The 13,997-nt window shown below is 36.6% G+C and overlaps 1 protein-coding gene across 4 annotated transcripts in view; it reads left to right on the top strand.

The window, feature by feature from the left end:
* FAM172A (family with sequence similarity 172 member A) overlaps positions 1-13,997 on the top strand; it is a 416,065-nt gene that overhangs the window by 268,165 nt on the left and 133,903 nt on the right. For 3 of the 4 annotated variants that reach the window (XM_047778292.1, XM_047778289.1, XM_047778293.1), the window contains one exon: positions 1,505-1,589. In XM_047778292.1, the coding sequence (XP_047634248.1) occupies positions 1,505-1,589 (85 nt within the window). Of the gene's footprint in view, positions 1-1,504; positions 1,590-1,901; positions 6,551-13,997 lie in introns of those variants that run through there. The other variant, XM_047778290.1, reaches the window with a different exon arrangement.

Raw genomic sequence — 13,997 nt, 5'->3', positions numbered from 1 at the left:
TGCTAATCTTCTGCATTATCTAGAACACTCTGATGTGGTATTCTAGCAATAGCAATATTATTTTACTTTTTTCAAATATGTGAATATCTCCTAAAACCCTATTTTATAGTTTTTTTCTCCCTTACATTGTATAATTTTGCATTCAGCTGCTAATGAAGATTAGGAGTGCAAGTTATAGAATACATATTCAATTTAAACCATCAAGCTTTTGTAATATATGAAAATAGTAATATTTTATCCATTTTAAATGTAAAAAGAAAGCATTTAAGAACATTACTATATGTTGTGTTTGTTTTCATGGTTTTTTTTCCACCCAATTCAATAGTTTCATTGATCTACTGTTTCTTACAAAAATCTGCCATGCTTTGTGAACTTCACTTTCTAATCTCATACAGCAACCCTTCCTTTATGTTATTCCTGCTCTCCCTGGTCCCAGAACAGTAGGGTTGCCTTGACAAATCTATTCAAAAGCCATTCCTCGGCCTTTATTGGTGGGGACTGGGGCCTTTGAAATTCTCTCCTCACTGCAACACAGCTGACATCTTCTTCCAGACAGAATGAATTAAGGAAATACAATAAGACACTTGATCTACCAGTCAAGGATCTTTCCACAGCGAGGACGGATTCCATGGTGCACAACCAGGACAGCAAGCATCTAAAAATACACAATACATGCTTGTTTACCAGAATAGCAATCAGCTATTTTTCCAACATGATTGATAGGATGATTTCTTTTAAAATAAAATCTGTCTGGAAATTCATTGTGTGTGTGTGTGTGTGTGTGTGTGCTGGAAAATTTTTTTAAGTCATATGAGCTTAATCACATTTTTTTAAGCCAGACTTAAAATGCAGGCTTAAGATATATGGAAAGAATATAGATTATTTTTATTTCCCATTTTGTGAGATATAAATCATCATTATTTTAGTAGTGTATCTTTAATATTGAAGGCTCTGTGTCCTCAGCTACAATTCACTGGGTTGTGTTTCTTTTGAACTGTTTGATATAGCCTTCATTGAACCTACTAAAGGAAAAAATTAAAAGATAGTATATTTATATGGGCCAGATTTTGAGGAGTAATTGCAAAATTTATTCTTCTAGTATTATAAAGGCAAGGAATATAGTTTTATAGTTTGAAAATATCACTATTCTTTCACATCTCCATATGAATATTAATTTCCATCTAAAAATTAAAAATAGACACCTTTTCAGTTTCCCTTAATTAAAATCCTAGCCCCCTCTTATAAATACATGCATCATGGTTCACAGAAGGTATCAGGGCTTTATAATTTACTGAATTGTAGAAGATAAACTTTTTTCCACAGTCGTATTGGTCATGAATAATTATTGAGTGTTTACATATGGTAATTTTTTACAGCGTATGGAAAATAAATTGAGTATAATTACAGTGGTTGGTTGTATAGGTTAAATTAAACTCTACAGCCTAACAAGTTGGTCTTGCCTTAAATTATGTTTCAACAGAATATTGTCTCTATTACATTGCAGAACTGTTGTAATTGGGTCTCTAGCTCAGAACCATTAGACACATCAGTGGAGTCCATGCTGCCTGACTGTCCCCGAGTCTCAGCAGGTATGTGTTTTTTGTTTGTTTGTTTGTTTGGTTTTGGTTTTGTTGTTGTTGTTGTTGTTGTTGTTGTTGCTATTTCTTGGGCCACTCCCGCGGCATATGGAGGTTCCCAGGCTAGGGGTTGAATCGGAGCTGTAGCCACCGGCCCTACGCCAGAGCCACAGCAACGCAGGATCCGAGCCGCGTCTGCAACCTTCACCACAGCTCACGGCAACGCCGGATCATTAACCCACTGAGCAAGGGCAGGGACCGAACCCGCAACCTCATGGTTCCTAGTCGGATTCGTTAACCACTGCGCCACGACGGGAACTCCAGGTATGTGTTTGATGAGAGATATATTGGGTGTTTTTTTTTTAAGTTACAAAAATATGCTAATAAATGTAGAATTCAATTTTGTAAATTAAGCACATTAGTATGCCTTGAATCTTTGAGTGAGTTTTTGGTTCATACAGCATGGGTCTGACCCACTACCAGAAATGCATTAAGTAGCTGAAGATGCTTACCAGCAAACTTAGTAAGGATGAATAGATGAAACAACTTGAGAATAATATGGACATTTGTCTTGAAGCTTCAGGAGACAAGATGTACATGAGTTGAAAGGCGATTAAACAAGGGCTGGATAGCCATATAGGATCTCAGAGTGTGTGTCTCTAGTGGATTACTAGCTCAGTGATCCAACATGCAGTCAGGACTGTGAGTTCAGAGAAGACAGATTGCCATGGCCTAGAGTTTAGAGTAGTTTTCCATGGAAAAGATTTTCGCTGGGCTTTGTGTGTTTGGTAGGATTCGAATTGTAGGAAGACACACAGGGTGGTATTCTAGGCAAAAGAAAGAGAGCAGTGGAAGGAGTAGGGGCTGCAGTGGATGAGAAGATGTTCATCAAGAGCTAAGTCCAGACTGACCTGTCTGCTGAAACAAAGTAGCAGGCTAAGCACCTGAGGAAGCAGCTGAGCACCCGACAGTTTAAGTTTGGCATTGATTTCCAGGCTAAAGTATTTTTATTTTAGTCTCTATTCTCTAGGTAAGAGGAAAGAATAACATTTTTCATTGCTTTCTGTTTTTGGCTATCACAATTCCTGGCCAATTTTGATGATAAACACAAAATGAGCAATGGTGTCTGGTTATAGTACAGAACAAAAAAATGGGCTTGCTTTGGCCATAAGTGCCAGAAAATAAGCAGAAGTTTAGAATGCAAATTACTCCATGTAACAACCATAGGAGATAGCTAATCACTAAGCACTTAAAGTTGCATACATATTTACAGAGTCGAAGGAAATAATTCAGAAAACAGTTCAGTTATTAAATAATGTTGTAACTAATTTCTCTGTCATTAATACCTAAACTTGAACTGAGCTTTACTCTCATTATAACTAAACCTTCCAGGCCTATCAGTCAGGGTTCCATCAGAGAAACAGACTACTAGAAGATATATATGCCACTTTGTGTATATTGTGTATACATTAATTACGATATGTTCTCTTTATTAGCAGTGGTTATATTCTATAAAGTCTCTGAGAACACTGAATTAGTGAATACTGAATCATTCATTATTCTTAGGGAAAATACAGGATTAGGTTCCTGCGAGCTTCTGGCCAAAACATTTTCATCAGCCAATCAATATATAACTTTGTTTTATGAATGTTTCTGTTTAAAGATGCCTTATTTAATATATATTGATGATTCACTAATATTGAACTATGCTCAAAAGCACTCTAACTCATGCCTGGACAGAGTTTATCTAACACATTTATTTCTGTACACACAGTCACATCACTGTCTTCTTGTACTTAAGAATATTAGACAACACTTCACCACTATACTTGGGTGCCATGTCAGAAAGCAAAATAACCAACAAAAGCACAAAAATGTGAAAAACATGGCATTAAATAGTCTGTGGAAAGGACACTTTCCAGTATGAGAACTGAAACAGGAAGGTAAAGCATGACCTTGTTTGACCTTAGGAATATACATGTTGAGCAACTCAAATTTTTCACCACTCTACACATATGCATATCATTAAATGACCACAAAAGCACCGTCAGTATTGATTTGGGGATTATAAGTAAATTTTAATGAACAGGTGAATTCACAAATGTGGAGTCCACAAATAATGAGGATTGACTATATATATAGCAAAGGATTTGTTACAGAGATTTGACTTGGGATTGGATCAGAGCTGGTTAAGCAGACTCTGTAAGAATGTCGACTTTGCATTGCAGTGCTGAAGCTTGAGTCTACAGAGCAGATGGTTTTGTTAAGGGAGATGTTATGTAAAGGGGGGGAAAGCAAGCATGAGCTGGAACCCAGAAGCAAGAGCTGGAGCCTATGAGGATGGACTTAAATCCACATCATTTCTTGTGGCTTCTATTGATGGTGGTGTCTGTGTCTTGTAAAAGCCAGTGCCCTTTGTCATGAAGCTAACCATGCACACACTTGGCCCAGGAATCAGGGATGCTAAAGGAGAATCCAGTGGAAGGTGGGTGTGGTCCGAGGTCCTGGCTGCTGAGGACCACCTGGCCACCAAGGTGTCTCATGCCACCAAGTAAGCCAGCAGATAAACATGTATGAGCTCAAAATAGCTGCTGCCTCACTTTAACCCTCCAAATTTCCCACAAAAGCTTCCCTTGTATATCATCCTAACAAGAGACATATAGGTTGAAAAAGAATTCTGGGAAATCTACTTCAACCTAGCCAAAATGACACATTGCAGATCCTACACAGTCCACCCCTTTCAACTTGGCACTCATGTATACCTCCTTAAACCAGATTTAATCTCCAAATAAAGTCATTAATGAAGTCTGCTTCCACCTAACATGGTGGAACTATCCCATGTACAACCAAAAACACCACTAACCCTTTCCCTAAAATAGGATACAAAGCCTTTTTTTTTGTCCTTAGCTAATGTTCTTTCTTCTCATCTTTAGTATCATATAATTTAAACACTGACAGATAAAGCTAACTACTACTGACACAACTCAGATGAGATTATAAGGAAAAAAGAAGAAAACAAAAATGGAAATCCTATAAAATTGGGTTATGATGATCATTGTACAACTATAAATGTAATAAATTAAGTAATAAAAAATTTAAAAAATATATTTAGTAAATGCATTCATATCAAAATGAGGAAATACTCATAACTACTATATTCCTCATTTTTGCATCTAGTCATATAGTTGTAGCTGATGTGTTAACTACTTTCATTCCACATTCTATTTTCTTTCATCAAACACCTCACCTGGACATGGTTCCTTGCCTGGTAGGATGACCTATATCTTCATTCCTCAAGAGTCTGGGCCATTAGCAGTTCTGCCTGAGTTACATTATTGTAGTTTTCTATAGACATTAATCACAGAAGTATTAACAGGTGTCTTAGAGGATTTCCTTCATTGCAGGCATACTTCTGTTTACCTCCATTGTGTAGTAGCAACTCAGTTTTCACTTAGCAATCAGGATCAGTCACTTTAGCCAATATGATGACATTCTCCATTGCTTGTTAATCCAGTGGTATAAGGAGCCCAAAGTGGCAAGGTGGCAGACTCAGCATTGAATTCAGTGGAATCATTGTTGTGACACCTCAGAGAAGCATTCCTCCCTATGGAAACTTTAGGCCAACAGAGCCACAGGTCATGGGAATTGGAAGCAGGAGTTTTGCTGGTAGATTACTAAGGGTAATGAGAAGAGAAGCCAGTCCCGTTTCTACTCTTCATTCCTAGATCTGGGAAAAATAGCAGCCGGTATTAAAGGCTGATTGAGAGCATATAGCACATCTTGGAGGACGTTGTCTCAGCTCTACAAGGTGTTGTCACCTAGCCAGGCACCAAAACTGAGTGTTCAAAAAGTTACTCCCACATTTCAGCAAGCGTGCTGCTTAAGAATAATGGAGAACATGGTAGAACCAGTGAAGGGGGGTAGACCTCAGGCTCTTTCTCATCCTCTCGCTTGCTCCCTCTGTTGGAAGCCAGCTGCCATGTTGTGAGCTGCTCATAGAGAGGCTCATGTGGTAAGGAATTGGTGTCTCTGGCTGAGAGCCAGTAAGGACCTGAAGTCTGCTAACAGCTATGAGAGTGACCTTAAAACAGGAGCCAACACCTTGATTGTGGCCTCATGAGAGAGACCCTGAGCCAGTCACCCAGCTAAGCAACACTCAGATCCCTGACATGCAAAAGCTGTGACCACTAAATGGTTATTGTTTTAAGCTGCGAATTTTGGGGGTGATTTGTTCCACAGCAGTAGACAATTAATTCAAAAGGCTTAACTTCAACACTGGTGGTCACTTAAGCTGAAGTAGAAAGAAACGTTAGGTTTTTGGTTTTTTTTTTTTTTTGAGACTAAAGCTTTGTAAGATTCACCTTTTCTCTGATATATCTAAGGTTTAAGAGCAGCTCTTTCAAAAAGGGCACTAAATAGTATATTGAGGATTTCCCATTGTGGTGCAACAGGATCAGCCTCATCTCTGGAGTGCCAGGACTCAAATTCCACTCTCCATCCTTAGCCAGCTCAGTGAGTTAAAGGACCCCATGTTGCTGCAGCAGTGTAGGTTGCAAACCCCATAAGCCGAGGGGCAGCCAAAAAAAATTAAAAACTCTTTGAAGACAATTCATTCCTACCCTTGCTCCTCCACTACCTCTTTAGATTTTGCTGTACAATTTATCAAAGATACTAAGTTCCTTCTTTATCACCCTCATTTGATCTTATGCTAAGTTGACTCACTCTTCAGCACTTCCCTGAGCAAATTTTTCTTAGAACAGAACTTGCTATTTTCTGTAACATTCTATTCCCTGTGGGTTTTTATTCCAACAAATTTGGCTTAAATCAGAAGATTTTATACATACTTCCCAGCATATACAATTATCTCCCTCTTTTTGGAAGTTTACCTTATGCCACATCACTTTTACAAAAGCCCTGCATTAGTACCTATTTTCACTAACCAAAAGAAATCCAAAGAGGATTTTTGCTTTTAGGAAAAAAGGCAAAAGCAAAATAGTGTTTAGCGTTTGTTTTCAGGGTGCCGTTAGAGAGGCAGCAAGTAGTTCGAGCTGCAAGAGTGGCACCACCAACCTCCTTCCCTGGGAACTACACTTCACATCTCAGCATCAAGTTCCCACAGCTTTCAGCTGTGCCTGGGAGCACCTGTGCCTTGTCTTGATTTATCTTAGGCATCCATTAGCAAAATATGTCCTAAAGTAGTTGCTTCTTCACTTTATGCCACTTTAGCTTACAAAAGCTTTCGCAGAAGTTACTCTCTTTTCAGGTAGTGGGGGAAACCTTTATCCATTTATTCCCCAAATATTTCTTGAGAACCTATGTTCCAGTACTGTTCTGGAATCTAGGGACATAGCACTGAAGAATAGCTTATAGTTACTATTTTTTTTTCCCCAAAAACATTGTTTTCACAAAGGCAGAATACTCTTTGACATATATCACAGCAATATCTTTTTGGCTCTATCTCCTAGAGTAATGGAAATAAAAACAAAAATAAACAAATGGGACCTAATTAAACTTAAAAGCTTTTGCACAGCAAAGACAACATAAAATAAAAGACAACCTACAGAATTAGAGAAAGTGTTTGCAAATGATGCAACTGACAAAGGATTAATCTCCAAAATATACAAACAGCTGATACAGCTAAATATTTTTTTAAAAAAATCAAAAAATGGGCAGAAGATCTAAATAGACTTTTCTCCAAAGAAGACATACAGATGGTTAAAAAGGCACATGGAAAGATACTCAGCATCGCTAATTATTAGAGAAAGGCAAATCAGAACTACAATGAGGTATCACCTCACCCCAGTCAGAATGGCCATCATCAAAAAGTCTGCAAATAATAAATGCTGAAGAGGGTGTGGAGAAAAAGGAACCTTCCTGCACTGTTGGTGAGAAGGTAAATTGGTGCAGCCACTATGAAGAACACTATGGAGGTTCCTTAAAAAATCTGAAAATAGAACTACCATTGATCTTATCAATCCCACTCCTGTGCATAAATCCAGAGAAAACCATAATTCGAAAAGACACATGCACTCTAATGTTCACTGCAGAACTGTTTACCATAACCAAGTCATGGAAGCTATCTAAATGCCTAGTCAACAGATGAATAGATAAAGAAGATGTGGTACACATATACAATGGAATATTGGTCAGCCATAAAAAGTATGAAAGAATGCTATTTGCAGCAAAATGGATGGACCTAAAGATTATCATACTACATGATGTCAGACAGAGAAAGACAAGTATCATATGGTATCGATTGTATGTGGAATCTAAAAAAAAAAGATACAAATGAATGTATATGCAAAGCAGAAACAGACTACAGAATAGAAAACAAACTCACAGTTACCAAAGGGGAAAGGGTGGAGGGAGGGATAAATTAGGAGTTTGGGATTATCAAATACATGCATATATATATATATATATATATATATATAAATAATAGATAACCATCAAGGACCTACAGTATAGCACAGGGAACTATAGCCAATATTTTACAATAACCTATAAGGGAAAAGAGAAAAAAATATAAGTATAACTGATCACTTTGCTATATACACCCAAAACTAACACAATAATGTAAATTAACTATACTTCAATAAAAGAATAATCTACTTACATACATACATAAATAAAACAAGGCATATTTAAATTAAACGTGGAAATTTTACCCAAAAAAATTGTTTTGAAAGAGGAACTGAGAATTCCCATTGTGGCTCAGTGGATTATGAACCATGAGGATACTGGTTCAATCCCTGTCCTCGCTCAGTGGGTTGAGGATCCCATGTTGCCATAAGCTGTGACATAGGTTACAGACATAGCTTGGATCCCCTAAAAACCAAAAAAAAAAAAAAAAGGAACTGTTGCCTGGCCTTCTGCTAGTGGGTAGATTCATTCCTCCTCTTGAAGCTGGCATGAACATTAAGTTTGAATCAAGTGAGAGAAGAGTTAGGGCTAGTACCCCCGGCCATTTCCATAACTAGTTGTAAAAATTGAACAGGTTTTCAGTCAAAATCAGTGATTTCCCTCAAAGAGTCCTTAAAAATTGTTGCACATTTTTAACCATACCATAATGTTACTGTGACATGATCAAAATGGGATTTTAAGGAGGATTAATTTAGTAAATGAAAAAAAGACAGGAGCAAGAAGCTGGAAGCAGTAAACTCAGCAGGATATGAAAATAAAGCCAGTGTAATGTGGTAAGAGGAAGTAAGAGGGTAGGAGAGCTATAACATATCACTCGGAAAGAATCTATACTCCTTGACAATTAGTAGGTTGGATATGGAGGCTAACAGAAGGGAGGTGACAATGATATGCTCCAATGAAAAGTAACTGGGATAATGAAAATGTCATTATCAGAAGTGTAGAGAAGCTGGAGGAGGAAATCAGTTAAGGATAAGAAATGATAAACTTGTTTAATGACCTACTTAATTGAGATAATGATAGTTGGGGTGATAGCAGGAAATTCTTGTAGAAATGCTAAATGTCATTTAAGTACCTTTGAAATACCTGAAATTTGCTGATCAAAAATCTTGTTACTGTCATTTAAAATGTTAATATTATTTGAAGATTGTGATGTGTGTACTGATCACAAGTTAGTAATGGATGTCCAAACTATCCATTCAATTTAGTATAGTCATTTTTTTCTAGATTTCTAAAGTATGAAGTTTTCTGTCTTGTTATAGTATGCTTCTTATCTTCTGACTATAAGTTTCATGGTCAAAGCAATAAAATTACTTGTAAAAATACATACTCACCAAAAAAATAGATCTAATGCTCCTAATAGCTCTGTTTTATGAGTGTTATTTATCCATGAATATATATTTTAAAACAGGTACAATAAAAATTTGAAATTGTATTTAGAATATTATTGATAATTATTTTCAGTACAGTCATATTGTTTTTATTTTTTCAAGGCAAAGTCATACTTGACAAGTACACACTTAAGAGTTGGCAGTATTGTATCTTATTCTTAAAATGAAGTCTGACTTTTCAATTATTATAACATAGAGTGAATGGTGGCAGTTTGAGGATCTTGAGTATGTGCCAAGTGACTGGTTCCCCCACTTCTTCCTACTAATAATGTTTCATAAGAAAATACTGTTATTCAGAGAAATATGTAATAGATTAATATGGTCTATGTTTATTGTATGGCCCACATTTTGGTTGTTTATGTCTGTTATAAAATGGCAACAACAAGTATCTACCTCGCTTATCTTGTAGAAATGTTATGAAATGTTATGAGGACATTTTTTTTAGTATCTGGAGGGATGTTTTAAGTTCATCAAGAGAAAAACACCATGAAATATAATGTTATTCTGTATATTCTCATTAATCATTTTAGAATTCAAGGCTATCATTTATCTACATTTATTGATTATTTTAATCCTGTAGCAATGGGAAAAGCATTTGCAGAAATATTCTCCCTTCCATTTCCCTGTCTACAAATCTATTTTGAAACAACAAATAACTTAGTTATTCATGTTTTCTTATATTCTCTGCAACATCGATAAGGGTCACAAAACCGAAGTCACAGGAAGATGGCAAATATAGTGAGGAAATCAAAAGGAAGACTAATAGTCAAAAGAAAAATGTTCAGTGGGACATAGAAATCCAGAAACAATAAAGCTGAAAGAAACTGGGGTAGCAGTGAAGATGAAATTAGAAATGATCTTATATGGTGTGCTGTTCCCCCAAATAGCTAATATAATTTTTGACTGTGTATGAGGAGACATTCTTCCAGGGTGAAAGGAAAGGAAAACATAAATGTTTGAAAACAGACAAGATTACAGAGGATTGATATCTTCGGACTTCTTACAAGTCTAGACGTGACTTGCTTTGCCTGGCATATGACTGACAGGCTACTCTTTGCAGGGGGATTCTGACTGGGCCTAAGTGTGGGTAGGTGCTGCAGCTCAGGCTCACATGCTTTCAGCCCCCTTCAAATGTGCTCCCTCCATGCCTCTCTCTTACGTGCTTTCAGTCTGTGTGCATTCATTCAATAAGAATTCACTGTTGGTTGTACATTGCTCCAGGCGCCAGGAACATAGGGGTGAATTACAACAGAAAACAGTCCCATGTGGAGGTAAATAAGGAGAGTATATATGTAGTGTATTCTTGGTCATTGGTAGGAGATATAGAAGGCAAGTAGAAAGGACCTGAAGTATGCGTATGTGGAAGGAAGTATTTGAATTTTTAGGAAGGTGGCCAGGGAAGGCCTCTTTAAGATGATAGTTCTAGAACATTCCTTCTGGTCTTGATCTTCTATCATTTCCCATTGATAAAAGTACATATTTACCTATCTGACTTTAGAGAACCTTTTTCTAGGCTTCAGGGCATCTACCTAGTGCTGAACCTTTCCCTCTTATGCCCTTCCAGCAGTCTCTTGTCCTGGGTCCTTGAAAACCTGACCTCATCAGATCCACTTTACCAGTCCTCTAAAGTTTATGGTAACCTTAAAGCAGAGTTACCAGAAAGTTATTAGTTATTCCACTCTTCCTTAAGCAACAGATATAGGAAAGTATAATATTTGTATGATACTCTGGGATTTACACATGAGGTTGCTTATGTCCAGCACGGAATGTATAGCCTGTCCTGGCTGACCTGAGGGTGAGGGGAATCAGTATTTGCACATACCTGTGACCCTTTTGCACCCAGCACACGGGTTGGAAAGCTTTTTTCACCTACTATTAAGGAAATACCTGAACCTACATTCATTAAAACTATATGATCTAGATTTCTGTCAACATATTTCCTCCCCAAACTTGTATCCCTCTCATTTTTTCTCATCCTTGTCATGACTTGAGATAGTCTTTTTAAAATTATTTCAGCTTACTTAGAACACTTGATGTAAATCTAGGCATCTCAAAATTTAGAAATACAACAGCATAAATGGGAATAAAAGATGATGATGAAAAGAAAAACGGAAAAAAGAACCATAGTAGATATCTTAGGATAAGAGAATTGAACTTGAAAACTTGCTATAGTTATGGATATAGAAGGGGGCCATTGATAACATGTACCTGTCAAGTCCCATTTCCCAGCCAGAAAAGAACGTAGAAAATTAACAATTTCCAGGTGAATTTATGTTGTAGAAAACCTGCTAATGTAACCCTAATTTTTGCTTGCTCAGGTAGTTCAGATTGACTGTTTACACTGTGTAAAATTACTGAATATTTGCTAAATATTCACTTCATTGCTGAAAATACATCTTGAGGAAATGACTGAAGTCATTTCTTTTCTTTGTTAGTGAATAATTATTTCCTTCTAAAGATAGCAATGAAAAATCAACAGTAATCGCTTCTGGAATGTGGTATCATTCAGAGTGTGTAGATGAGTTGGGTTGTCTAATATGTTTTTAGACGTAGCTCAAATTAATTAGGTAATTGAAAATCTATACTTCCTTTGCCTTAGAATTTAAAATTCAAGACGTATTAGCAGATATGATACTGTACAACTTTTTGACTACATACACTGCTCAAGAATTGTAGTGTTCCTCTTCCTTCCATTCAAAGGATATATTCTCGTCTTTAAGTGATGTTTCCATTAACTAAATAGCACTTTTCAGGGAGTTTGTGTTCATTACTGTAGAATTGGCCTTGTGGCTGTTACTCATCAGTTAGTTTCCCTATTCATTGTTCTATGTACCTTATAATTATTAGTTAATATTAGGGATGAGTGTTCTTAAAGTTGACCACTGGAAATTCTTGTGTTTTCAGTGAATCATTCATTATAATTAGCAGGAATTAGGAACTTTGGGAAAGTAACTCATTAGAGAATCATTTAAAATAATCTATCTAAATATGTAAATATGTGATATTTAGATAGATCACCACTATTTGCCCTGATTTTGTATATATATACGTGTGTGTGTGTGTGTGTATTTAATCAGGTTCAATATTATCCTGTGACTTTGACTTTTTCAGTTTTCCCGTAATGACAGTGAATATAAGTGGTCTCACTTCAGAAATCTCACGTTAAAAAAAAAAAAACTAAAAATAGCCACCATGTTTTTTTACGGCTTTCTGAACCAGTTTGTGAAAAATTCATCAAAGAATTTGGCAGCAATGGTGGCAACTCTCCTTTTACTGAGCTAACTTTTCCCTTGAAAGTTAAAAACATTTTTTACCTAATTTTTGACTGCTTTTGGATAAATAACCAAATAATATGAATTTGTATTTGTGCTTGAAAATGGTAATCTCTAAGTTAATTTGTGAGAGTTACCACTTTTACAGTACCCATTAGCAGTGTCTGGTGGCTCTTAATGCTATGTCCCTAGTTACTGGAAAAGTTAAGTCGGAATCAGTAGTACTGAAGACAGAAGCTTTCATCCTTTCTACCATCTATCAAGTATTGATCTCTCCTCCCATGGCAGTCTGTGCTTCACTCGTCCTCCTTTTCTCCTTTCCTCTGTCAGCTGCCTGGGTCACTGCTCTCGAAGGCTCTCCCTAGGTCTGTTTATTGCCCTCTGACTCTCTCTCTGTCATCTGGTTTAGTCTCCATGTGTGGCTCTTACAGTTTTTGTCTCCTGTCTCCCTGGCTTCAGTCTCTCCCACCTAGAGACTCTTTGTCCTGCAGCCTATGGAATCACATCTCCCTTCAGTGCACAGTCTCTGCCTGCCCCTTCCTGACCTGCGTGGCTTGCCTGGTTGCACTCCTCTTCACTTCTGTTTGACCAAGCCTGTGATATGTGCCTCCCACCTACACCCTCCCTGCCCAATCTGTCTTGTCACAGACAGACATCAAGTTACCAGCAATAAATCTGTCTGCTGGCAAAAATACCCCCAAAACACCCCTTCAGAGAAACTGCATTGCTTCCTAGTAGTGATTCAGAGCATCTAAAATACATATTCTTTGTTACTGAAATGAAAATTCAGAGTGACCATTAGTTACCATTGATAGGTCAATATTTTCCATTTGTAAAAATCCTAAGATGTTCTGACTTGATTATCAGCACTTTAAAAACAGGGGTATATATTTCTTTATGCTTTCGTTTCATCATAGTTCTTAAAATATAGTCCTTCTTTAAAGGAAAATAGTTTTATTTTTGAAACATTTTTTTTTTTATCAGCGACTGCAGCTTTTAGGTATTAACATTGATTTAACTGATCTATGAGGTCTAAATACTCCTTGAGAGTTGGTGTAAGATTTCTGTTCATATTATCTTTTAACACCCCTTTTTCCATACATATTTCACCACAAGTAGTCAATATGTTATATCAATAAGTAAAGAAGTCAGGTATCAGCTAGTTTATGCAGGTTTCAAATAATTTCATGGCACAATACTTGACAAAATTCAGTTATTTTATATAATTTCTTAATTTCTAAAGTATTACAGAAGTTACCTGTTGAAAATTTGGGGCAAATAAACATATACATGTTTAAGCTTTGTATAGCAACAATCTCTATAAAGGAGACTTTTAG

Source organism: Phacochoerus africanus, chromosome 4 (genome assembly GCF_016906955.1).
Source record: "Phacochoerus africanus isolate WHEZ1 chromosome 4, ROS_Pafr_v1, whole genome shotgun sequence".
Classification (NCBI taxonomy): Eukaryota; Metazoa; Chordata; class Mammalia; order Artiodactyla; family Suidae; genus Phacochoerus; species Phacochoerus africanus.
This window is presented reverse-complemented; position numbering and strand designations above follow the sequence as displayed.